The sequence below is a fragment of the Phallusia mammillata genome, chromosome 1 (genome assembly GCF_965637545.1).
Source record: "Phallusia mammillata chromosome 1, kaPhaMamm4.hap1.1, whole genome shotgun sequence".
NCBI lineage: Eukaryota > Metazoa > Chordata > Ascidiacea > Phlebobranchia > Ascidiidae > Phallusia > Phallusia mammillata.
In genome coordinates this window covers 24,715,922-24,741,978 of record NC_137252.1, presented here as the reverse complement: position 1 = coordinate 24,741,978, position 26,057 = coordinate 24,715,922, and the positions used below count along the sequence as shown (strand labels likewise).

Genomic DNA, 26,057 nt, shown 5'->3' with positions numbered 1-26,057 from the left:
AACTAAAAACAATACATATAATTTATTACCTTGATCCGAAATTGATTCAAATGCCCAGACAAACATGGAAACAAATATTCAGCAAATCATTGTAAAAAGTGATAGCAACCACTACAAAATGAGATTTAAATGGTACCATAGATCTTTGCTACTTTTTTTTCTTAGGCGCTAAATAACACTATTTTGAAATTAAACTGCAATTTGATGTCATTGCATGGTAATAAACTTGATAAAGCACAAAAAGTTACACAACACAGAATAAAATGGTGTATTGATGGAAATAAACTGGCTGCTCATGTCGGAGCACTGACTTTTTTACAACACATGTTTTTGCTGACCTAAGAATGTGGGAATGTTCAAGTAGATTATAAAGTAAAACTTTTTAGAGCCATATTTGTATTTAAATTTACAAAAAAAATGCTAGAAATGGTTGGCACATTTAAACTTGCAAAATAAAAAAATCCCAATAAAATGCACAAACTAAGGCAGGTTAGACCAATGCAAGTGTGCAGCAAACTTGTTTTTACCTGCAATCAAGCAGACTGTTGGTCGTTAATATTTTTCATGGCTAGTGTTTTGTGAGGAGCATGGGTCGATGTATTGTTTTCAAAATCAAGGACTCCACTTTGGAAAATACTACGTGTAACACTGATATAGAGGCTTATCATGGTTTAGATAAGAAAAATATTGCACATAGCTGACAAACATGAAACTTTTTTAAGCTGAAAAAAATAAAAGCATTTCAAATGTAAATCAGGTTACACTAATTAGGTAAGAAAATATTTTGGGGGTTTTGGTTGTAGTTTGCTTCACACCAAAAACATTATACACAACCTCTTTTATAGGTAATGTATCTTGCAACATTTGGAAAACAATGCAAACCGAAGAAACTTTGCTTGGGATTATACTTAAAATTCAAATAGACAATGTTAGGCCCGGTAAACACTGCAATTACACTTTTCCATTGGTTTGACACATATGAAGATCTCAAACTATATAATAGTTCATAGAAATCACAAAATGTAAGTCATAAAGCTTATGGTGCCGTTGCTTCAACAGTTTCACTGAAAAAAGGCAGTAGTGCAGTAAGGGTTGCTTTTTCTGGTTTTGCTACAATTCTTTCATGGTTTTGGATTATGTTATTGAGCAGCAAGCGTAAGTACGACTGAAGTTTCTTTCGTCGATCCTCAACAAACTTTGTATCTGTGTTTCCAACAACTTTCTTTGGTGGGAAATGAAAGGTTTCAACCATATGAAACCTCTTCTGCATGTGTTTATGCAGTTCACGAAACTGAGAGTAGCGCCGGTATACATTCCATTCTTCAGTGCCAATGCGTATATATACCTGGTAAGCATAATAAGATTGTGACGGTTTTCCTTGCCGGATTGCAGAAGGTATCCAGATATTAATCAAAGCATGAGAGGCTGGAAGATTGGAAATTGGCTCAGAAATGTCATCACTTTCTATCTTAGCAACCAGATCATCACGTGCCATGGGACCACGTAGGGATGTAAGTTCTTCTTTGTTTGATTTAAGGAGCGTGATAGCACACTGAAGTCGCATTTGTAGTCTTTCATTAAACTCCAAAAGCTCACCATGCATTTCTGCAACCTCAGTTAACTTTTGCTCATAGCTTTGTGAATCAATTTCATTGTCCTCTGTTGGATGCAAAGTTACATCATTAGCAGCAATGGCATCATGCTTTCCAATTGCCTTCATTCCATCTATGTAACTTTTCAATTGTTTACGAAGGATTACTGTGTTACGTTCAGATTCAACTCTATATGCCTCATGCTCCAAGTCTTTCTGTTTCAGCTTCGCTTCTAAGTTACTCACTTTCATTCGAAGCTCAGCTGAAAGAAGCATTTCAGAATCCAGTAGTGCTCTTAGGGATTTGTTTGATTCCTCAATTTCTTCTTTGCGATGAACGACAGCATTTAAAGCCTTTTGTAGATCCTCACTGGATAATTTGTTTTCCTTTTTTGCAGTGTACTGTACTTCTCTTTGATTAGTCTGTTGTACTTCCCTCTGATTTCCATGCAAAGAGTTGCTGATTGGTAAATCAGTACTTCCAACACTTACTTTCGATGATGACCCAGCTTGTGGAATACTTGTTTCAGGAATACTCTCACATCTATTTTTTACCACAAACGACTCAGCAGGCTTGGTTTCTTCAGGTGACATTAAGCCAGAAACAGAGCTAGTCCTTGACCAGTCATCCATCACAATATCATGCGGTACATCTTTAAATTGTAATGTACCTATACCAATACTGGCTGTAACGGCAATTGTTGGGTCATCATTAATTTCGAGGTCACACAATGACCGGCTTAGGTCAGATTCAGTTTCTTCAACCAACGAGTCCTGTTCAGTGGTATAGCTTGTAGTTTCAGATGCATCTTTTCGTAAATATGAAGAATCACCATTGCTCTTTTGTTTATGAGAGGAAAATGTACCAGCTGAAAATGATGAGTCATCATCGCCAAAACTTATAATTGTGGATCGCTTTTTTTTACCTGATCGTTTTTTTACTTTGGCTGGCAATGATGCCTCTCTGTATGTAGTTACCTCCTCAGCTTGGCCAAAACTTGGTTTTATCGGAAAAGTAGAAGGCAACATGCTCTGAAGTAGGTTATTTGGAGTGATAGCAGTAGCAGATGACAGTGAACCATTCAGTGCAGGGTCGTTAAACTTCAGATTAAAATAGATGGCAGACAAACCAGCAGCCATATGTGGCAAAGTGCTGGCAAATTCTTGATCTAACAAAAATGCTTCTTCTTCATAGTAGCTTTTTAGCAGATCAACATTCCCAATTATCATGTGGAAGTAGCGCTCTAGGGACCCTTCATTTAAGGAGCATCTAATCCATGCTCTTCCCCGTCCAAAATCATTTGTTATGTTCACCATGTCTTCAAAACGCTTAATCTCATGGCTTGTGAGATGGAATTTTATAACTGGCCAAAAACATACTGCTGCTGGGTTTGTCAACTGGAAGCCGCCTATTATTTGTCCTGATGCTTTTTTGAGTCTGTGTTGAAGGACAGTTTCAATTTGGCTGCACAAGCAGGAGACCCAGCTACTTTGCTCGGATGCTAGCTGTTGCTGATTATTAGTCAAATGGGTTTGACATTCGCGAACAGCATCCAATAGTCTTGCATGAAGAGATTGTCTTTCTTGTTTAAATGGGTCCATTATTCAACAAAAAACCATATCACTATAGTGATTTACTACATGCAAGTTCTAAACATAGAGCTAAAAAAGAAAATCCCTAACATAAAGCAACAATGCTATTAACATGTTGGTTAATGTGCAGTTAATTTGGGTGCCAATTGTCATGTGCAAATTAATAGGTATCCTTCCATCATAATGTAATAGAACATAGTTTATTTAGTGGTTTCTACATATACCATTTGCTACAATTGTTTTCTTTTGCTAAGTCTAAATATCAAAGCATTTTGTATCATGATTTTTCTAAAAAAATTGTGTTTTCTTACACAAGCTAGTAGTGGCACTAATAGGAAGTAACATTTGTGGAACATAAATTAAAACACACAAACACTAAATGTAAACATCAAATGAGAGTTTTTGCCATATTGTTAGCGTCAATATTAATGAATGTATATTTGCAATAATTGCACTGTTTAAATGATTGTATCATAACAAAAAAAGTGATTATATCATTCATATGCAGGCAGGACTCGCAGGAGTGTGGAAAATAATTTTTCTTTTTGATTGTTAAAGTCTAGAAAAAATGCTTGTAATAATTTGAATGTAGAAAAAGCAAACAATTATCATGTGCACAAAAGTAAAGCAAAAATAGTAAAACTGATAAACAATTATTTTTTATTGTTGTTTTTTGCAGATGCTACGAAAACTTGTCATAAACATTAGGCAAATATGCATAAAGTTATTAACCTCGCGCAGTAATAGTTATTCACGCTTATTATACTAGTTTAAATAGTAAATCCCGCATTCCCGCAGCCTTTGTTATTGCTTTGTTGATGGTTGAACCGATTAAAGAAAAACTTGCTGGAAGTCAATCTGTTTTCGGACCTCTGGCGGAAAGATTGCACACACACATAGAAACAAATTTGTTTTCCTGCGTTTTTCTCAGAAAGTGTTAACTGAACAAAAACCGTGTGTGTGGCTTTGTGGATTATAAAAATTTTCTAATCATTTTTCCATATTGCATTTTCCATGTCCAGTTTTTTTCTGCCTCCTTCATGTAAAGTTTTACAATTACAACACTCTGCCGTCGTTAAGTTGGCAACTTGGCATTACCAACTGCCAAGTGGGTTTTGTTGTGATTTGTCTTGTCGCCGGGTTATCCACGTAATGTACGTAAATGCTTCAATCCATGCGATTTACGTAATGCACCGACTCGACCTAAGTTTGTGTGGACCCAAACCAAACATCAGAATTGTTTGTGACGTCACAAGTTACAATGCTATATGCCTTTATTTCATAACTTTCCTGCAAGTGCAGCAGTCAAGATTGTTTGGATTTTTTGAGTGTTTGCCTGACAGCAAGAGTTTAACTTTACCTCTTGGCCAGACGGCGTTAAAGCCACCTTATGTGCTTGGAACTTAGAAGTTTTGGCAATTTAACAGTTACTAAACTACAGTGCATGGTTTTGTAGGCATATTGTAGCAAAGTTATGGACATATTAAACCCACAACTAATCTCGATTAGCGGTCGAGTTTATTGTAAATATGCAACTGACAACAACTTTGCGACACCACAAAGTTATGAAGAACCTGAAGTTTGTTGGGACGATGAGCCTAATTGTGAATCAACAGTCACAAAGAATCAAAGTGGAAGGTTTACAAATTTTGATTAATTTGCTTTGTATTAACAACAAAATGAATGGTTTTAGATAATATAACATCTGGTGCTTTCAGAAACAATAAATTTTTCCGGAATTTATTGACCTAATACTACTAGAATAAATTGTCCAAGCAATGTGGTTTTACAATACATATAGTGCACATTTTTGTTCCAGGTATGAAGCTGCAGTCAATGTCCCATCGGCTCTTTTTAAGCATGTTATTGGGAGAAAGGGAGCAATGAAGCATAAGCTGGAGCAGGAAACTCATACCAAGATCACTATTCCTGGCAAGGGGTGTAATGGAAGCATCATAATTACTGGTGACAAATCATCATCAGTATCTTCAGCACAAAATCGAATTGAAATCTTGGTAGCAGAGAAAAGGTGGAGAGAACCCTTTACTCATTTTATTTCAATTCCACTTACAAGTGAACTTGTCAGGACAAGCTTTGAAACTTTTCGCAAGTTAGCAATAGATACTTGCAGTCTTGATCCAAGACTTTTTCAGAATCCACAAAAATTGCATTTAACAATTTGTACATTAGTTTTACTGGATGACTCAGAAGTAGAAAGAGCAATAGCAGCATTTAAAAAGTGCATTACAAGATTGTCATCCGAAATCCTCGGGGAAACTCAGCTTCAGATTAAGGTCAAAGGACTGGAATACATGAATGATGACCCAGGAGCTGTTGATGTGCTTTATGCAAAGGTAAAGGTTGTTGTTCACTATAATTAAAGAACTCACCTGGTTAAAATAAGGTTTTTGTGCTTGTTAATTTTTGACAAGTAAATCACAGCCGAAATCGGTTAACCAGGATTTTTTAGCCAACACAGAATCCTGATAAACCAGTTTGATTAACCAGTACATCTATATTTGTAATTATGTTGTAAATCATACAATTTCAGCACTCAACCAAAACCATTAATCCTGTTCTGTTTAAATGTGACCAAGTAGTAGATTGTTTGCAAAATTTGCTTCTACAACATTAGTGTATCTATGTATCAGGAGTTTTTCGGAAATTGGTGTTTTTATGATAGGTTGTTGATGAGAATGGCACCAACAAGTTACAAAATTTTGCTGATGCTATAGCTACTGAACTGGTCAAGGGTGGATTGTCTGAAAATCAGTATGATCATGTGAAATTGCATGGAACACTGCTGAACACAACCTTTAGAAAGGCAAACTCATCAGACAGGAATGAGAAAGGAAAAAGAGAAACATTTGATGCTCAGGAAGTCCTGGATAAATTTGAAACATTTGATTTTGGTACAGTGCCATTGGATAAAATTTGTTTATCCGCCCGGTTTACAACAAATGCCGATGGGTATTACAATTCCGTTGATGTTGCGCAACTTTAACTTTTGTTCCAAGTCTTAAAGTGTCAAAATTAAGATGTAGTGTTTAATACAATTATATGATAAGCTACTTTGCTTTTGTGACATATGTTTTAACTGAAAAAGGTATGTGAACAAATAATAACATCACACAGAAAAACAAGTGCATTATTTTTTATTTTTAATCCGACTTGACCGCCTTGGTGTTTTCACCATATCACTCGCAAACAAATTTTCAGCATCTGGTACATTTTCCTTTCCAGTTACCATAGTTTCTGTTTCCGACCCCAAATCGTCCTTTGTTTCGGCTTTGGTCTCCGACTCCACTACATTCATATTTTGATCCACAAAATCATATTCTTGGTCATCTGACGTCACTCTAACTTTGTTAAAAATTTGTTCAGGTGGGGAAACTTCAAATGCTTCAAACTCCCCTGTGCCTTTGTCCCACATGTATTGCATGTTAATGGTAAATTGGGCCATCACTATATTCAGCAATTTCTAAAAAAAAAACAGTTGGAACCGAATATAAAAACTGTCCTGAACCAATGTGCACTTTACATGTGATTTCAGTTGTGGATTATTTCTTGTTCAGAACTGAGGGTGCCATTCATGGGCAAAATCGATTTTTATGTATTAAATTCCATGATGAAAAACAAACTGGTTTAAGTGTATATACTGAAAGCTTCAGTTTAGTGTACACCAGTGGTTCTCAAACTCGGTTTTCGGGGCCGCATGCGGCTCCCAACTGCTTATTTTGCGGCTCGCACCAGACCTCAGAAAACCACCAGAAAGTTGCTATTTTAGCTTTTAAAGTCATAATCTTTAGTGATTTTATCAAGGTTTCGTTTTTTTTGCGGCTCCGTACACACTTAAAAAAGTACCATTTGGCCCCGACAAGAAAAAAGTTTGAGAACCACTGGTGTACACAGTTATAACCGGTTTAACTGATAATTTGTTACACCTGGAAGCTCTCATAAACACTTACCAGTATTTTGCATTGTTCTGGTGTTAAAACATCTCCATCTTTGCACACTGTGTGTTCTTCCAGCATTGTCACAATCCCTGAATGATTTTTTTTAAATGAACTTGAATTATTGTTTGTTAATTGGATGAAGGGCAAAACTAAGGTTTCTCGCAACATAAAAATATAAATTTGATTGACAATTGATAACAATGAGGTGAAATAAGTTTGTGTCAAATAAATTAAAAAAAACCTTTGAAGCAGTAACCTCAAAGGTTTGTTTTAAGCACACAAGAACATATTACGATCAACAAATTACAAATGGTTTTGTTTTGATGCTGTTGGAAGAAATTCGAATTTATTGTGCACATAAAAGTTATGTGGCCCTCGCTTGAGGTCCGAAATTGGTTATACGGCCCACCGAGGAAAAATGTTGCACACCCCTGGTCTAAACCTTACAGTCTCATTGAAGTTATCTAAAGCTAACATTAAAACAACTGTATTTAATTACCTTTCTTCAGAGCTACAGGTAAACCCAACTTTCTTAAATGTGGTTCAATGGCATGTGAAAACTGTGTGAGTGGCCCTTCAGCCAATTCCACAGTGCTAGTTGCTATGTTTCCAGCACGTGCATGGTCATGTTCACTGTACTCCTTAAACCACCTGTAACATACATTACATATAATTACATAAACACGATAATCAAAAAGAGCATAAGCTATGGCATTAATTTTTGTGGACAATGTACTCTGCTTAATCATCAACAACTTCTGTTTAAATGGGAATAGCTTTGTGTACAAAATGTTTCAGATTCTGAAAATAACAATTTAGCCGAGTAACAATGTTTTACAAATGACAGCCTCCTTGAAAGCACATGTTTTTGAATTTTTGACACACGAATGGGCATCGCTCATGATCAAGCTGAGTGTACGACCAGTGAATCATTTTTATTATTATTTTAAGTTATGGACTGGTGGCTAAGTTTCTTGCTCAAATAAGCACAAGTGATCAAGACAGGATTATAACTTAAACCATTTGGCCATCTTCATAATGGCAATTGTTGTCATTTAATGATCAGGGGCAGTTTAAAAAAATGTTAGTAGGCCAGCTTACAGTTTTAAGGTACAACTATATTATTGTGAAAACAATGACATGTTAAATTTCTAAACAGTATGTAACAAAAAACAATCTCATTTACAGCCAGACTGTCTAACAGTGGTTCCCAAACTGTGGGCCATGGCCCAGTACTGGCCCCCCAAGACATTTTCAATAGGCCACAGAGCCACTTGAACAGATTCTACTGTTTTGTTATACTGTAGATATTATGCGCTTTGTTTTAAAAAACATAATTTTTGCAAAGAATTCCGAATCTTGTAGCCAAATTTCAGGAGCATGTATCTCATTAAAATAAATTGCTAGAAACCATTTCGCTTGTTTTTGAGTTATTTTTTGCCCAAATTTACAGCACATGGTGGGCCACGAATCGCTATTCAATAGACATGTGGGCCACAGACCAAAAAAGTTTGGGAACCCCTGGTCTAAGATATTGAGGACATTACAGTACTTACTGGATGACTTCATCTTTTGTTTTATTTGTAAACAACAGTCCCACTTCGTTCTGTAGTTTTGCTGCTAATTTGTACAATCCAGTCTTGACTTCAGTCTCAGGAGTTTTTCCAAATGCCAATGCCATGACTTTGTTTTTTCCATAGAAAAACCTTAGATGGACAATTCAAGTAAATCGTGGCTTTGTTTTAAGAGAAAACATGAAAACAAATAGCACAAGCAGAACTTATGTACAAGTGAATATTGAATAAAAGCTATTATACAAACCTGCTATGTTTCCATGTGTTTCTTACTTCTTTAAGTTTGCTATTTCTCATATTACTCACACTAAAGATGAAAACGTGTTCATACAGATCCAGACAATTCCTCACCTTAGCACAAAATCACTGCTGTTACTCTATTGTACCTTTCAATATTATCAACTTTACTTAAACTAAGCACAATTACATGGACCAAAGCAAATTTTAAGATACTTTAGGACAGCGGTTCCCAACCTGTGGGTCGCGACCCCAACTGGGGTCGCCTGACGATTTGCTTGGGGTCACCTAAGGCAGGGCCTGTCAAACATGCAGCCCTCCAAGGGTTTTTGTACGGCCTGTGAAGTAACTTTTATATGTTTTTTTTTAGTCATCCGAAATACCCTGTCAGACCAGTGAGTTTAGATGACACAATCATTCTCTGCTAGTGGCATATGCAACGTTTCAGTAGGATGATCGAAACAGCCCACCTTTATAATCAACAATTGCGATTGTTGCGCCATTGTACGCCATTGTTTTCGCAGAAAGCAATTAAGCACAGTTGGTTCTTTTACACCGCGCCACTGTATATAATGGCAGTAATGAACTTTTTTCTTTTAAATTTTTGTTGTTGTCATGTTACATTGTCACAATGTTTCAATAGTGTGCCCCTAGACTTACTTCAAAGTTTGTTTTTGGCCCTCAAGGTTGTTTGAGTTTGACACACCTGGCCTAAGGCTTGGTTCCCAACTTGTTTTAGGCCAAGGACCACTAACCCCAATCAAATAAATACATTAAATTTTAATTTAGAGCCTACTAATTTTTGACCTTGGGGTCACCGCAACTTGGCAAATGTTATCATGGGGTCACGGCACCAGAAAGGTTCGGAGCCGCTGCTTTAGGATGAAGGCAATAAGACAATTATATGATGTATCACTGTCAACTTAAAACAGAAAACGTAAAAGTCTAAACACTCCACATTGCATGGTGACATTAAAGTCTCTGTTACTACTTGTGATGAAAGGTGGTCCAGCTTATCATTTTCCAGTCTGCAGAACATGGCAGTTCCCGATGAGATCTTGTGCGAGCAGGGCCTACTTGTCCCACATGCCCAACCCATAAGTTTGCAAGACCAATTTCAGCAGGCACAAAGCAAGTAAAAGAGGCCAAGACAGGCCAGTTAAACACCTTTGGGGCAAATTTGCGTGTGCAAACCCAAAAAATTGGCGTGCAAGAAATTTTGTTACAAAAAACCGTGCGTGCACCTGCCACATTCTGCAGACTGGATCATCTTGATGACATTGTAATATAATAATCAAAGAAAATGATATGGTGAGGATGGGCTAAACATTTATCTCTGCCACAACAACCCCAATATTATCACCACTCTCACCTCCTCAATTAGACTCTGTTTTGATTCAAGGCCTTTCTTCTTTGTCTGGGTCAATGAAACTAGAATGCAAAGAGATTGCAGGTTAACATGACATATAGGAGTTTGGTAAAAGTTATTAACAATGTGATTAACTAAGTTGTTAATGGCTTCATATTCACATGTACCCTGTGCGGTGACAGCTACGCACCTGACACTGTACCATGGATAGTTTGGTAGCATTTCATTATATCTGATTAATTATCTAAACATCAAAAATATTCTTATTCTATAGCATTCAGCCATTCCCATATTCCTAAAAAAATATTTTAAATACACACCTCTTTTATCCCGTCGCGACTTCGGCATAGTCAGTTTCTGATTGAATTTACAAGACAAATAAATAACCAAACTTACATACAAGTAATTGAAGTCGTTTGTCAGCAATGGAGCCTTTGGCCAATTGCGGGGAATTCCCCAGTTTTTGCAAAAACACGTGTTTTGTTTACGATTTCTATGAATACTAAAAATGTTTTTTTTTTACAAACAGCTTGCAGCGTTTTATTGTAGTATTTGTAAACAATACCTAGACACACTAGGCGACAGTGTTTATTCCCGATAAATTTTCAAACAACAATACAAATTTTGTTCACAGCACGCAAAAATGGTGAACTAAACACATACAAGTATCTTCAAGAAATGGAACTACTTGAAAAACACTGCAATAAGCCTTTTTTAAAGCTTCAAACTTGTAGTAACGATTGTAATTTCTGCAAATTGCACTAGTAATTTGTTGCAACAGCTCACAAAATTTTACAGGCTTACTTAACTGATTTCAAAGAATCATCTAATAATGGATAAAAGCACTGTGGCAGTTTAATGGTAACAATACTGCAAATGGCAAAAATAATTGTAGGCCAAGTGAAGAAAAATTAACTAAACATCTTGAAATGTCTGTTTTAATTTAGAGACAAATTAAACTTTTTTTCATACAAATTTGCTACCTGTGACATCCCACAGACATAAACCATGATTTAACCTAAACCAAAACAGCTCTTCGATAAACCACAATTTTTCACCTAATGCTAAATTAAGATCTTTATGTCAAGTGTTGGAACCACCTATTTAAAATAGAACCAAGGACGAACAATTCATGAAACCCTTACAAACCATCAATACCATGGTGTCCTTTGGTAGTTGCTTTAACACCACCTGAAATTTACCAACTTTAAATTAACTTTTTCCATTTTTATTCTTGATCTTGCGAAATATTTTCTTCCCTGATCCGCCTCCTAACTCCCTCTCCTCCTGCAGTAGGATCAAGCTCCTGCTCAGGAAGATCTTCATCAGGATCCACTCCCTCTAAATCAGACTTGTATGGAGGAGGTTCATCATCTTCTTCATCAGAAGATCTGTAATCCTCCACAGGCTCTCCATCATCAGTAATGGTGCATAAACACACACACATCCCAATAATAAGAACTGTTGGCACGATGATAACCAAGCTTGTTATGATTGGGCTTTCTTGGAACATACCCTATCACATACAAATGTTTGTTACAGTAAAAAGTGGCTGAACTAAAACTGAAAAAGTGTGCAACACTACGTATGTAATTATGTATGGCAAAAAAGTAAATTGGTCACACAGTTTGAATAGTAAGTGATTATGCTTTAGGCAGACAAAAAAACGTAGATTTGAATAGTTTTCCCCAGTTTTATTTGAAACTGATATTGCTCTCAACCAAAATTAAAACAAGTTTCCAGTAGTATCATGTACATTTATGTTATGCCAGTAATTCATGCATACACATGTCAAACAGGAGACAGATTTGCTTTCAAATATTTTGCCTGGAAAAGGGTAAAATCTCTCTTGGTCAGTATCCACAACATTTAAGAATCATTGCTTTAGGGATCTTACTCAAAAAAGAGAATTTGTAAACCTTACTTATGGCATGTTTGTAAATTCTTTCGCCGTCACAAAATGATGAGCAGTTTTTGGTTTCGAACCAATCACCAAACCCAAAATAGCAACTTTTAATAACATTGATTATTATTTAAAAAAAATTAAGTCAGAAGAACGAAAACTCACCACAATAGAAAACAGAAAGTCGGAAATTGATCTTTTAACTTGTTGCCAAAATCCTCTGCCCCCTTTTCCGGTGATTTTACCCATTTTCACGTCATCAAGAAAACCCCTCATATTATTTTCTGATAGTTCAACAAGCGCCTTGTCTTCATCATTAAGAACAAAATACTCATATGATTGTCCATCGTAAACCAGCAGATTTGGACTTGAAATTGTGCTGTAAATAAAACATCATTTTAATATAAATATCTCTGATTTTTGGAATGATGCCTAAAAAGGTACTGCACAGAAATTGTTTATGCATTATATGCTGCCTGTTTTAATGAAAAACTATCATTTGCATACTCTTTGTCTTTAAGCTAACAGAAAAACTATATTGGACCTTTGGGTAAATATAGCAATAAACAATTAGGCAAATATTTGCATTTTAATTATAATCCAGTGATTCTGTTTTCACTTTTGCATTTACTATCAACAAATATTTCAGCAATTTTAAATATGTTTGGTGTTGTTTATTTTCATGATAAGCCCTTTGATATCAGTAGTCAAAGATCAATACAAACCTGTAAGTCATGCTGTTTGCAATTTTGTTGTCCTCAATCCAACAAAAAATGAAAGGATATTTCCTTTCCAGTGCAATGGATTGCATTGTTGAGTTCATCTGTTTGTTGCCATCGACAACAGCAATGGCAAACCTCCGTCTAGCTGAGTTAAGTGAATGATAGGAAGAACCTTGCATAACAAACAAGCTAATTTTGTTGAGGTATGGTCATGGTATTTAAAAGTGAAATTAATTTACCAACAGGCAAGTGACATAATTAATCAATCAATATTTATTTATTTTGTTTACAGCACCAAGAAAAAAACATGATAATTTGCAGAAAAAAAAACAGTTACCAAAAATAATTCAAAAACAGCCATGATTTATCCTGTTGTTATTTTTTAGATCAATATCCACTGAAACAAAAAACTTGTTTTCATAACTACATGCACAAATAGACTTTACCCAAAAAAATACCTTTGCAAATTTAATTTTAAACAAGTAAGCATATGTACTGAGTATTTGCAATGCACAGTATTATGTTGGTATACTTTTAACACCAAGTAGTGGTTAGTGGTCACCTGTGAGGTGGTTGTAGCTGGGAAATTGTTCCAGGCGAATCCAGATGTCAATAGCACCTGCTTCTGCCCCATCCTTTGGAATTTCATAATATTTTTCATCTTTGAAAACGAGCACTGTTGGGCTTAATTCAGTATTGATTTCCTAAAAAATATAATCTGTTACTGAATGCTCATTGAATAATTTCATGATTTGGTCCTGGGGCATTGCAACTATTTTGGCAAATGACAATTAGGTAAGGGGGGGGGGGGGCATAATTACTTTGAAATAGGGCGAAAAAGCTTTCCTTTGCTCTTTTCCCCCTGTGTTTTTGAACTGAACAGCATTTACCACACTTGTATCGCTATTGGTCACAACTGTAAAGTGCAGCACGAGAACTGTCTGGTGGGCAAAAATTGTCAAAAAAAGCCGTACAGGGCTAAGCTAGACGCTGATCTATACCATAAATCGGATACCTACTTGACCCCGCTTACATAATTAATACATGAACAAATTGCATTAAGTTAGGGCAAAAAATACAAAAACTTGTAAAAAAGATGCAGAATCATAATCAGTGTGTTCACAGCCTTTATTAACTGATCAGCTTAAAATTCACCTTGGGTAAAAATGATTTGGGACAGGAGTAGAAATCTAAGTTAGTAAAAAGTAAGCTAGCAGCTTTGTTGTATGCACTTTTCAGAGCAGTGTTGTCATCCCCCACATATAAGTAGAAAACTGGTTTGTCTTTTTTTGCTTGTTTTAGATCCAAAACAGATTTTAATGGAAGAACTTCTGGTCTGAAAAAAACAATTTAAAGCAAACTAAACAAAGATAATATTGATGTAAACATACAAAAGAGTATATGAAAAAATCGTTTCATTTTTCAATGATAAGCGAGAAAATCCAAGCCAATAATTCTGTGCAAGACATCACAACCGACTAGAGTCCATTGCTTACCCCTTGGCTCTCAATGCAAAGGACATAATGCTTTGTTTCGTTCTAGCTCCATTGTATTCAAACTGTCGACCAAACTTGAAAAATTTTATTGTGGGGAATCCCCTTACTCCATACTGACTGGTAAGGCTTGAATATCTAAAAATTACTCAACAGTTACGAAAAAAGAAAATGGTTAAAATTGAAATGTTTTTGTGTTACTATAGGAAACTGCGAAAACCCAATTTTAATAAATACAAAGATCAAATGAATAAGAACCACGATATTAAAACCGAATGTGGCAATACTAAATACAAATTTCCATACTTTGTAGCGTCAAGACGTGCAACAGCTACATCTGGACTATCAATTGCCATTTGCCGACCAATTTCGAGCCATGTTGGTTCCAAATGCTTACAATGGCCACACCATGGTGCATAAAACATCACAAGCCAATTTCCTTGAGAGTTCACTTCACCGAACCTAATAAATCAGCAAAAAATAAATTAAAGTTTTTATATTAACACAATCAAAGCTGCCTGGAAAATTCTTTCTATCTTTTGAATTATTTTAAGGTTGCCAACACAGTGAAAAACAACTGGGATTCTACACAAACAGAAAATAACTTGTTTCAGAATCAATATAAAATCAATAGAAACATGAAATACAAAAATACATATGAAAATCCAGAATAGAACTGGTAAACAAATACAGAAGTGTTACAAACATACCGTTCATTGAGTTCAAGTACTTTTGACCAAGCTGATGAAATGCTTACAAGCAATACTAGCAAAAGTCCAACTTGATGCATTGTTTAAGTTATTGACAAAATTAACAAGTCAGTTTTAACTGTAAAAATAGAAATAAAACCAAATGAAGTTTTTTTTGAAAAAATGATGTATTTTAAAATATATGCAGTGACAACTGTAGTTGTACTGTAGCATTTGCAAAAACTCGTTTGCTGTAGATATCCGACTTCTTTGTTTTTAAAGGGCTCTTTCATCCAGAATGAAACAAGAATTTAATATTACAGTAAGAAAGAAACAATGCTCAATGCTATAGACTTGCTTTCTGTGTTTAGGGAACAATGGACACACAAGCGGCTATTATTAAAATTAGCATCTGTGATACAGCCAGCAATGAGGAAATACTTCCAACACTCTACTATGGTAGACTAGAGCCATTGTGAAAAGAATGGCCTGCGCAAAGAATAAATCAATATTTTAAACTCCCTTATAATCCGCAGAAATTTTAGCTTACAATCCGCACAAAAATACGTTGTCCGCGCTATGTCTCACAGCCCCTTAGGTCTCTCCAAAATTTTATTTACGTAGTACAATGCCAGTCTGCAGAGTGTGGCAGCTGCACGCGCGATTATTTTTAAAAAAAATTTGCACGCCAATTTTTGGGGGTTGCACGCCGAAATTTCGCACGAAAGGCATTTAATTGTACTGTTTTGACCTCTTTTACTTGCTTTGCGCCTGTTGAACTTGGTCTTGCACGCGAACTTACGGGTCGTGCACGCGCGCACGCGGGACATGTCGGTCCTGCACGCGCGAGATCTCGTCGGGAACTGCCATGTTCTGCAGACTGGGTACAATGAAGTTCTCTGCCAGGGCTGCCACTTTCGTTTGAATGAAACAATCTATCTAGGCCTCAAAAATTATCTAGAATCATCTAGATTGAAAAATAAAACATCCAAAAATATATCTAATGGTCCTATTTTATGTAATATATTAGCCAAACAGCAACACTCAACACATATGAAGGTTTTTAATATAATTTTAGATGTTTAAGAAGCTTTACTTCTTCCTTATAATCACTATTTTTTTTCTGTTACAGTTATAACGTTATAACGTTGAGGCTTATTATGTGCTAATCTGGGAACGTTTGTACTGTAGGCTTGTTCTGTTACTATGGTCTTTACAAACGTTTAAAAAATTCTATCTAGATTTTATAGCCATCATCTAGATCCCAAATTTACATCTAGGCTTAACCAAAACTATCTAGATCTAGCTATAAAATATCTGGAATGGCAGCCCTGTTCTCTGCCGTCCCGTCACATTCATTATTTCGCAGAATATCCACGAAAATCAGTCAAGCACATCAAAACTTAACTGACCGTGCAAACCATAGATAACTTAATTTAAGTTCTGTATGGTGCAAACAGTTACAATGGCTCGTATGAACGATATTTTGTTTATTCTCTAATAAAGCCTACATTTACATAATTATTTGATATCGCCATCCATCCATGTAACTATGTATGCATGTCAAAACATGTCCCCGTTGCAAAATTTTCTGCCGACGTATCACGGACTGTTAAATCCTGCTTTTTTCTCGCAGGTACTGTTTTAACTTTTACACGAAAGTTCAAAGGAGAACGCGTTTTTGAAGTAAAGAGAAATAATGCTTTTATGAACTTAATGAGAGCATACGGCTTAATAAAGTGCATGAACTTTACTGACACGTATAAACGAACAACTTTTAACGGATAGTTCCTAATTTCACAGTGTAGCCTAAATTGCATTTGGTCTCTTCCGCTTTGTGGACTGATGATGCCTTTTTTAGAGAAGATTAATATGAATGCAGAGTCTGCTTTCTTTCAAAAATAAAACAAGGCCTAATTTTGTGCGCTAGTAAAAACTATAACCTGCATGTATCCATTTGTCTCACCCGATAAAACGTGTGTAGTTGCCTTGTCTCAGCCCTCTCTTTATTTTCAAAACACAACCAATGTAAAAGCATCAAGCCAATAAATGTTAAGTTGCAGATATTGTAGCCTTCATCCACCAAGCAACGAGCTGGGAGATTCTAGTTTAAAGTTTGAAGTATACAGAACAAAACCAAGATAAATCTGTTCTGAGGTATGCACATAATACTGTAGGCTACGTATGATGTTTATTCGCAGGTAAACTTTCAACGCCAATCAAAAGCTAAACAGGAACATTTTATCTGACAAAATTTGCGTTATTTTAGTACCACAATGCGCATAATGCACCAAAATGGAGACATTTAAAGCAAACTGTGGAGATGTACAGGAGTTTGGTTTAAGTGCTTACAAACAGTTGTGAAGTACAACTAACAAAGTAACATTGATGGGGAATCATAGTTCAACAAAGTAGCAATGAAATGATGAAATCAGTACCAGGGCATAGGTCAAGTTTGCCGCATGAGAAAGAAACTGGTTTAATTACAAGGTATGAGCAGTGATCTAATAATTCAAATCAATATTATAAAATGAGTCATAATAAAACTTGCGGAAAATCAAGGAACAAACATTTTTCAAGAACCAAACACAAGCGTTGTTTCTGGAAACAATATTTTGGTAAAATTTTTAAATTTTAGCCTAAAGTTGCTGAAACTTAACATATACGTAAAACAGCTGTTAAAAGACATTAAAAAATAAAATAAATCTTAACAAGCTAAACTAGACAAATTGTAAACCCGTCACAGTTCCAAACCCTAAAAGCAATATCAGAAGTTTGTACATCTTCTTAATTGGTACTTTAGCGCCATGACGTTTTCTGGGACGTCTTCGCGTGCTTGTGTGCGGAGTTTCGGATGCAATCAGGTCCTCGGCGTGGTCATGACCGCCGTGAGATGCATGTGCAAATTCGGATGGTATGACCTCTATGAAGGTCACGTACAAAAACGTACCTGTTGCCAAGCATTCCAGCACAGCACTTGCAATCAATGTTCCAGAGACGTCCAGCAAGTTTGCGACTTTGTCCAATGCAATTGTGGTAGTCTCTGACTGTGCTGTTGTAAGCGCCGCGGCCGTCGTGTTCGGCAAGGAGTCTGAGTCACGTGTCATAATAATCCCAACAGCGCAACCTAACGGGGATGCTGTGCAGAACATTAGCGTACAGGCAACAGCGATAGTAGTGCTAGCCAATGTTTCAAATAGTCTCAACCCAAGGCCAAATGCCAAAACGCTTTTATGGACTGAAATAGCCAGTAACAGTTGTATTAACGGAGACACTGAGACCTCTAACCCCAGCGCCAAGCCTTCGAATATAGAATGTATGGAAAGCATTCCGATCAAAACAAGCGAACGGGTGCTTTCTGATGACGCCAAAGACTCTCTGCGTCGCCTAGGAACCACGACGTTTATATCTTCTCCAGAGGAGCTGTCAGCGGACTCGCAGTTTATTTCTACTGCGGATAATGTAGAGTTTAAAGAGTCTCTTGGCATGACAGAGTAACTGGACTCATCTGGCTTTTTCTTTCCACATGTGGCTGACACCCCGTGTTCAATGAACATCACCAACAAAAGACCAGATGCCACCATGAATTCGGTAATAGGAAAGTTAATGTCGATATTGGCAGCATCTAGGACCTTTTGGACTCCCATCTGGGATTCTGGAAGCAATTCTAGAAGCAGAATTCCGAGAAATAGTCCTCCACAGAAGCAGTTGAGTGCACTTAGAACGTCGTAACGGCAAATCGACTTGTACATGTGCTGCAAGAAGAAAAAATATTTAATCAAAAAACGATTAACGTAGTGGACATTCATAAAACTGTGCTATGGGTAATACAAGACAGAAACAAGAGTTCGACTTGATCGGATTTGTTTTCTTACCACTGTTCTTCATATAAAGGTTTTATTTGTAACATTCAAATTTTACTGATGTACAATTTCTGTCAACTCCTAAAACACTCTTTAACCGCATTATCGCAAATTCGCAAGGATGATCCCAAAAGTTGCCACATTACCTTCATATGGTCCCAAACACTTGGGGTAGACGCGTCGTTTGCACAGAAATCTTCATCAGAAAGCAAAGAGTCGGTTTCTCGTAAAGTATTGTGCCCATTGCACTGATGCGGTGAGCGTCTTCCCGATCTCGACCTCCAGATTAGGTAAGGAATCATCAGCCCAAAAAGTAGGCTTAATATCCATAACACAAGAGCAGAAAGAATCTTAGCAATTAATAAATCCATCTTTTTACAGGACAGTGCATTTCTAAAAAAACACAAATTTAGGTTTAGAGATGTGAGCTTGTTTAGGCATTTTGACTATGTAAGCCTAAACTAATTGCAGCCGATTATTTGACGCTTGTGGTTCCTATTCCTAACGCAAGAAAGTTCTTTCATAAGCGACACTCTGGTTTATGGTTTCTATTGAAATGCATTTCTGCATATCCGTTTTTACAGATCTTTTCAAATGCACCGCTGCATCTTTAAGTGGAACAAAGTTTTTAATGTATATGGCGGGCAAATCAGCTAAGAAGCATAAAATAACGACTGAGTTCAGGCAGGCTTCACGGTAAATTGTAACCTATGCATCAACTTTTCTAGAAACAGAATTTAAATAGAGCGAAATGCAACCTACTCAGCTACAAACTGAACCACACTGCTCGTTTGGTACCGGTTGTCAACTGACACATGTAGTGCAGTTAAGTCATTGAGCTTTTAGTTTTATTTATCTCGGGGTTATAAAACACATTGAACAGGTTCGGCAAGAACAATTGGTACTTTCGCGAACAGTCACCACTCTTCAACAATGAACGTACCAGCTGAGTTTTGAAAGAGTATTTTCTGCGTTATCATGCTGAAGGAAACATGATATACCATATATGTACTTCACAACTTGTTTGAAAAGCGCCAGAGTTTCTTGCCAGCCAAATCCCGCTAAAAGTCGTTAAAATGTAATCAAAAGAATTTCGCGATCAAGAAAAAACATTTCTCATCTCCTCTCTTAATAATGAGCAGTACTTGACTTTCAAAACATAGCCTATTTATGTATGCTGGCAAAGACGCCATAAAATATTTTACAAACAATCAGCGTTTATTGCACTAATCCTACTAAAATAAGCCATCGGTTTAGTAAACAAAATTATCTGCGGTAATGTGTTTAAGAAGTTGTTTTGTATTTACCCTGCTGTCGAAAGGAAGTGCAGCAGCAACAAACAGTGATTTTGGATCCAAATCAGTTGTTTTTTTTATACTAAAGGTTTCCAATACAATCAAAATGCCCGTAATAGGCAACTTTCTAAATCTTTTCCACCACCAAAACGTAGTAATTGGTAAAAAAAAACACGTTTAACGTTAAACTATGAGAGAGCTGCAATTTGCTAGTCAGCCCAAGAGCAAAGCCAGTCGTGATGTGCAACACCGGAAGGTATGTTACGTCACACTTTTATTTATGACGCTACCAAATACCCAGACCTTCTTAAGCTGCCATGTGCAATAACAATTAGGCGTAGCAAGTGACCAAAACATTGCCCTGCGGTTAAACTGGTACGTAGTGTCGTGCATTGTTATGAAACTAAAACTTGTACAAAAAACTTTCAGGTTTGTTTCAACATCAAATTCACAAAAATGACAGGTACTCAACGGAATTCCAGGACTATCCTAAAAACCTATTAGTCATTTCAGCTGTATCCAACAAACATTAAATTGAAACTCGCTATGTGATTGCATATTTCTGCTTGTACGTTAATCTAGCAATAACGAAGCTGGCGTTTGTCGGAAAACAGCATTAATCAACAAACTTTTACGACGATGTCTCTTAAAACTGATGGTCACAACATTCAACACACACACGCCTTGTCATCTAAGTAGGTCACATCAAGTATTTTAGTCAGGCAGTATCTGTGAGGGCTCAGAAACATACAGTATGTACATGTCTCATTTCGCCTAGGGCTATTCAAAATACCTGAGCTTTTTTCTACCAAAACATTTTCCTGTAAAAGCTGTTCCCATAGTTGTTACACGCTATACTTTGAGTTTGTATGATTCTTTTCATGCTGAAGTAGTTTATAAAACTGACAATCATAGCTCAAGACTCAAGAGGACCATTACCAGACGCAAGCCTGTCTTACTCTGAAGTAACATTTGCTGTTTTTATGTCTCGGGTTTGGAATGATACGCTTGAGCGATCAGCACTTTTTCTTTTGTTTGCTCATTCATGAAACGAGGCCACCGCTGTTGTTTGATGTTTGAATGAATTAAACTTTTCTGATACCCAAAAATCTTGAGACTATTAACACCAATTTATGGAGTATTGCTATTTTGTGAAATAAAACTTTTGTGAAACAGAAGCTATTCACCTTCATAAATTATAACCGCCTGTCACTTGACAAAGACATTCAGGTACTGGACACGTGGACAGTCGATGAACACAACTTTTTATTTGTCAGAATGTGAGAAAGCATGTCAAAAGCTGACATATCGAATTTGCTGTCTCTCTTATCCTAAATAAATAACTTATTCTAACGCCCCTGTAGAATTGGTCAAATTCCCACTTTGGACATATTAATGCATGCTTTAGGCGTACTGACTACGCGATGAATTACTTCTGCCAACGCGCAAATTATGACGTACTAAACATGACTAAGCTTTCGTCACTTCGTGCCCTTTGCAAGAAATCCGTATGCGACGCCACAAGCAAAGATCGCGTTAAAAGGAAATGGGTAAAACGACAACGGAAACACGAAACCGGATTACAAAATAATCCTCTTACTTCGCTACTAACTTACACTTTAAACCAGTGGTTCCCAACCTGAGGTTCGCGGACCCCCAAGGGGTCCGTGAGACGGTTTCAGGGGGTCCGTGGAGGCAAACATTTGTAGTAGCATTGACAACAGTACAATATTTTTAAGTTCCCAAACCGTTTTTACAATCCTGTATATAAGTGCAAACTGTTAATCAAACCCTTGCATCAGAAAAACTTGTGATTGTTACCTCTATTGTGACATCACAACACATTTATCTCTTTTAGTGCATTGACTGCTACAGTACAGAACTTTATTGAGATTAACGGACTGTGAAGTTTGATTAAAATTCTGCCCCCCCAAAACGAACGTATAATAACGCATAATGCGGGAAACGAAAAAAAGATTAAATTACGTTGGGGGTCCGCGGACCGATAAGATTTATAAAGGGGGTCCGTGACTACAAAAAGGTTGGGAACCACTGCTTTAAACAGTAGTCAAAAAGATTCTTAACAATATGCTGAATGATTACATTGGGGTTCAAATCGGATTTAGAAATATGAGCATAAAACCAAATGTAACCAAAAAATTACACATCAGCAGTTATCAAACTTTCAAGGGACAGAATATTTTCAAAATGCGAGATAAGTTTGTAATGAGAAGATCAAAATGCGGTTCCAACGTTGTCAAGCACAAAAACGTTAAGTTAGGCGCGGCTAAAATGAATGTATTGCGACACACTTGGCTTATAAGTGTGCAGCGGCACAAAGGTTAAAAATCACAGTTTTAGATAATAGTTTAGCTTCTGTATTTATTATGTCCATTTTTTCGTTGTATGCCTACTCTAAGTAGGTAACATTTTAAGTTAAACGCATGGCCTAGTTCGTATAGTCTGTCCATGATGCATACGATAATTTAAACCGCCCGTTTTTCTCAAATAATTCATTAACCACCTGGATAACTAAACGTCGTTTTCGTGACCATACCAATTGTAACATAACGAACTAAAGCAGTTATTAAAACAAGGCTCTCGACGGCTATGTTCACAACATCTTCGGTTAGAACTGTTTACTTTTAAAACAACGCTGTTATGACGTAACACAGCAATAATTTGAGTCGTTTTTGCCTCAGGTCATATGAATTGAGCATAACAAGACGTAATTAACTTTGTCAAAGCATTTCATACACTGCCACTTGGCTAATAGACGAGACTAATACCGGGCTTTGTAAATTCCTTTCGTACTCTTAATAATAAGTAATCTCGTTTGGACAGCTTAATGGCGATAATCAGAAATTGTTTAACATACAACTGAATGTTGATTGTGCGTGGGAAAAAAGAGTATATCAGTAACTATATGTTTGTTTTATCAAATTTGCAAAAAGTCAGAAATTTTACTGTAGGTGCACTATAAGCTCAATAAAAAACAGCCTTAAATAAAAAAAAATACTTGTCGTATGTAATTAAAAGGAAAACTTTTGACAAAGTTAATTGTACGCCTAAGTAGCCTATCGCTGACCTCAGGACACGTCGACATAAACAGGAACAGTAGCCTATTAAGCCCAGCAGGCGCCGCTTTTTGGTTGGTTTGAATCTGCACACAACAGGAAATGTTTTTGTTATGGACCTCTCGTCTTTTTAATGCAGTATTTCCGACAACAAATTTCTAATACATAAAGATATCTGGGCCATTGCCCGATTGCTTATCAGAAAAAAAAACTTACCTATATTCGTTTTGTGTAAGACTCGGCCTTTCGACCTTTTCAATCACGTTTTTCCCAAATGCAAAAATATCCTTGCCCGAGACCCTCTCTTCAAGTCGGACACACAAATTCAACTTTTTTGGTTGAACAAAAAAACATCTTTTAGATTTAGACAACCATGAATGACAGACGAACTAGATACAATGTGACTATTCTTGAAAGGTAAACCCGCTTGACCTGTGTTGTCTCTTGTGACGTCATAAAGACAGCCACGCAAACAAAAACTTCTAATCGTCCAAATCTAGTTCACCGAAAGTACTCGATTATTTTTAGTGATCTGTTGTTAAAATGTGATGAGTTTGGGCCGTCATAAAGTATTTGACAGACACTGCGTCGCAAGAGGTCTACATTAACTACTTTACATTAAAATACATTAACTACTTTACTTAAAATATGGCCTTTTTGCATCTACCTACAGTCCTACACAATGTTATATTTACCAGTCTACTGACTTGGTCATGTCACAGATATTGTCGCCACACGGTGTTGGCAGAATACCACTCAGTCAGATGACTAAAACTTACATCTTTCGCAATCTGCCTTCGGCTTTTTAGCCCAACCCACCGACTGGCATTTATTTGGTAAAATGGTTGGCTTTAAACAGGCCGGCTCGCATCAAAACAAAACAGTTGGTTACCCTCAGTAAACTCGGCTTATTTCCTTCCTTGCACAAGCAAACTTTCAAATCATCGCAAAATCAATACCAGCAATGACGCATTCATGTTTTTTGCATGAACGTGGTTATATTTGCACCACACGAAATGACTGCCGCAAGCCACCACTCTATTCCCTCGAGTCGTGTGCATCATTTGACTGCCATACACATTGGTTCGTGCAGTTTTATGTTGTGACGCAACGAATACGCGTGAAGACAGCAAGTTTTGCACTACGCACAACCAATTGCTGATTGCGGCTAATTGTTTTTAATACATCAGCGTTTTTTTGCACGAATAGTTTTTTTCATTCAGGATAAAGCAGCAATTTCCTTTGTTTTGATGTACTTAATCATATTGCGTGAGTCAAAGGCACTAGAACAGCGGTTCTTAACCTTTTTCTGTTCACGACCCCCTAAGACAGGGGTTCCCAAACTTTTTTGGTCTGTGGCCCAAATGTTTATTGAATAGCGATTCATGGCCCACCACGTGCTGTAAATTTGGGCAGAAACAAAAAAATGACTGAAAAACAGGCGAAATTTTCTAGCAATTTGTTTTTAATGAGATACATGCTCCTGAAATTTGCTACAAGATACAAGATTCAGAATTCTTTGCAAAAATTACGTTTTTCAAAACAAAGCGCATAATATCTACAGTATAACAAAACAGTAGAATCTGTTCAAATGGCTCTGTGGCCCATTGAAAATGTCTTGGTGGCCCACTACTGGGCCATGGCCCACAGTTTGGAAACCACTGCCCTAAGATGTTTGTCCGGCACTTCACTCGTCTCCCTTGCCTATGTTATAAACCAGGGGTCACCAGATTAACGGCCCGGTAACATGCAGAATACATTTTAGTTATAGTTTTACCTGGTCTAACACAGTGCTCCGCAACCGGTGTGCCGCAAGACGATGCTGGGTGTGCCGCCGCAAAACCGTAACTTTTTGTTTTAAAATTGTTTTTGTGTATTTTAACATTCTAGTAAACCAGGGGCGGGCAATTTCTCCAGTCGGCGGGCCTAATATGGGAAAATGAAGTACTTGGCGGGCCGGATTCCTGAATCGATACACATTAATCGCGTATTTAACCAGTGATTTTAAACGGATTTTTGACCACCTAAATTAAAACAAATACATTCAAGAACATCACAAATACAATACAGTCCAAACAATCTAACTGATACAACATAAAATTATTCACCACAGCAAATTTAATGCATACACCACAAACTTAGATACTGCTGAAACACTAACTAGGCTACACGTGTGGAAACAAAAGAAACCGTGAAAGCAGGCCACACACTTGGTTGGCAGTTATGTCGTAACAATGGACGTATGGTGCAATGGTAACAACGGCGGGAAGGTTTTTTGCTATTGGGGAGCGTTACTGTCCGTTACATTTATAACTATAATTTGACGCAGTAAGCAAGTAGTGGGGGATGGCGGCAGACTGTGGTCGCGGGCCACATTATCATGTAAGACCTGAAACTGTCTGCGGGCCGCTCAAAATCCCGTCGCGGGCCGGATCCGGCCCGCGGGCCGTATGTTGCCCGCCCCTGTAGTAAACGATACAATTCACAACACCAAACTAAAGCTACACTACCCATTGGTGTTTTATTACGTCATAATGGCTTAATCGGCCCGGTGTGGACCCAAGAGGGTTTTTGTGTGGCCCGCGAACTAACTTTCAAATTTTAGGTGTTTACCTCAGGTGGAATACCCAGTCAGACCACCGATTTTAAGAAACGATCATTCTTTATTAGTAATAGCTAGAAATAAATGCGACGT

The 26,057-nt window shown here is 37.0% G+C and overlaps 5 protein-coding genes across 8 annotated transcripts; 1 reads left to right on the top strand and 4 right to left on the bottom strand.

The window, feature by feature from the left end:
- Nucleotides 1-7: 7 nt before the first annotated feature.
- Nucleotides 8-3,957, bottom strand: LOC145209347 (sorting nexin-29-like). Its single transcript, XM_080079623.1, has one exon. It carries the CDS (start codon nt 3,191-3,193, stop codon nt 1,037-1,039), a length of 2,157 nt encoding a protein of 718 aa, XP_079935749.1. The 5' UTR covers nt 3,194-3,957; the 3' UTR covers nt 8-1,036.
- Nucleotides 3,958-4,595: 638 nt separating this feature from the next.
- Nucleotides 4,596-6,824, top strand: LOC145209351 (activating signal cointegrator 1 complex subunit 1-like). Its single transcript, XM_080079627.1, has 3 exons — nt 4,596-4,822; nt 5,004-5,538; nt 5,868-6,824. The coding sequence occupies exons 1-3, from the start codon at nt 4,659-4,661 to the stop codon at nt 6,186-6,188; spliced, it is 1,020 nt and encodes a 339-aa protein (XP_079935753.1). The 5' UTR covers nt 4,596-4,658; the 3' UTR covers nt 6,189-6,824.
- Nucleotides 6,324-10,787, bottom strand: LOC145209357 (mRNA turnover protein 4 homolog). Its single transcript, XM_080079635.1, has 7 exons — nt 10,641-10,787; nt 10,324-10,382; nt 8,962-9,065; nt 8,697-8,846; nt 7,640-7,791; nt 7,153-7,229; nt 6,324-6,665 (listed from the first exon to the last, which is right to left on the bottom strand). The coding sequence occupies exons 1-7, from the start codon at nt 10,666-10,668 to the stop codon at nt 6,333-6,335; spliced, it is 903 nt and encodes a 300-aa protein (XP_079935761.1). The 5' UTR covers nt 10,669-10,787; the 3' UTR covers nt 6,324-6,332.
- Nucleotides 10,788-10,890: 103 nt separating this feature from the next.
- LOC145209349 (protein disulfide-isomerase TMX3-like) lies at nt 10,891-15,262 on the bottom strand. Its single transcript, XM_080079625.1, has 8 exons — nt 15,149-15,262; nt 14,745-14,900; nt 14,442-14,576; nt 14,101-14,281; nt 13,508-13,649; nt 12,949-13,117; nt 12,389-12,602; nt 10,891-11,836 (listed from the first exon to the last, which is right to left on the bottom strand). Exons 1-8 carry the CDS (start codon nt 15,226-15,228, stop codon nt 11,549-11,551), a joined length of 1,365 nt encoding a protein of 454 aa, XP_079935751.1. The 5' UTR covers nt 15,229-15,262; the 3' UTR covers nt 10,891-11,548.
- Nucleotides 15,263-17,301: 2,039 nt separating this feature from the next.
- On the bottom strand, nt 17,302-24,402 carry LOC145223726 (zinc transporter ZIP1-like). Of its 4 annotated transcripts, XM_080090118.1 has the most exons (4): nt 23,579-24,401; nt 23,374-23,448; nt 19,137-19,383; nt 17,302-18,882 (listed from the first exon to the last, which is right to left on the bottom strand). In XM_080090118.1, exons 3-4 carry the CDS (start codon nt 19,359-19,361, stop codon nt 17,848-17,850), a joined length of 1,260 nt encoding a protein of 419 aa, XP_079946244.1. In that variant the 5' UTR covers nt 19,362-19,383; nt 23,374-23,448; nt 23,579-24,401; the 3' UTR covers nt 17,302-17,847. The 4 variants fall into 4 exon arrangements, with proteins under 4 accessions (XP_079946244.1, XP_079946251.1, XP_079946266.1 ...); XM_080090125.1 differs by lacking the exon at nt 23,374-23,448 and having other exon boundaries at nt 23,579-24,402; XM_080090140.1 differs by lacking the exons at nt 23,374-23,448; nt 23,579-24,401 and adding an exon at nt 21,902-22,062.
- Nucleotides 24,403-26,057: the final 1,655 nt, after the last annotated feature.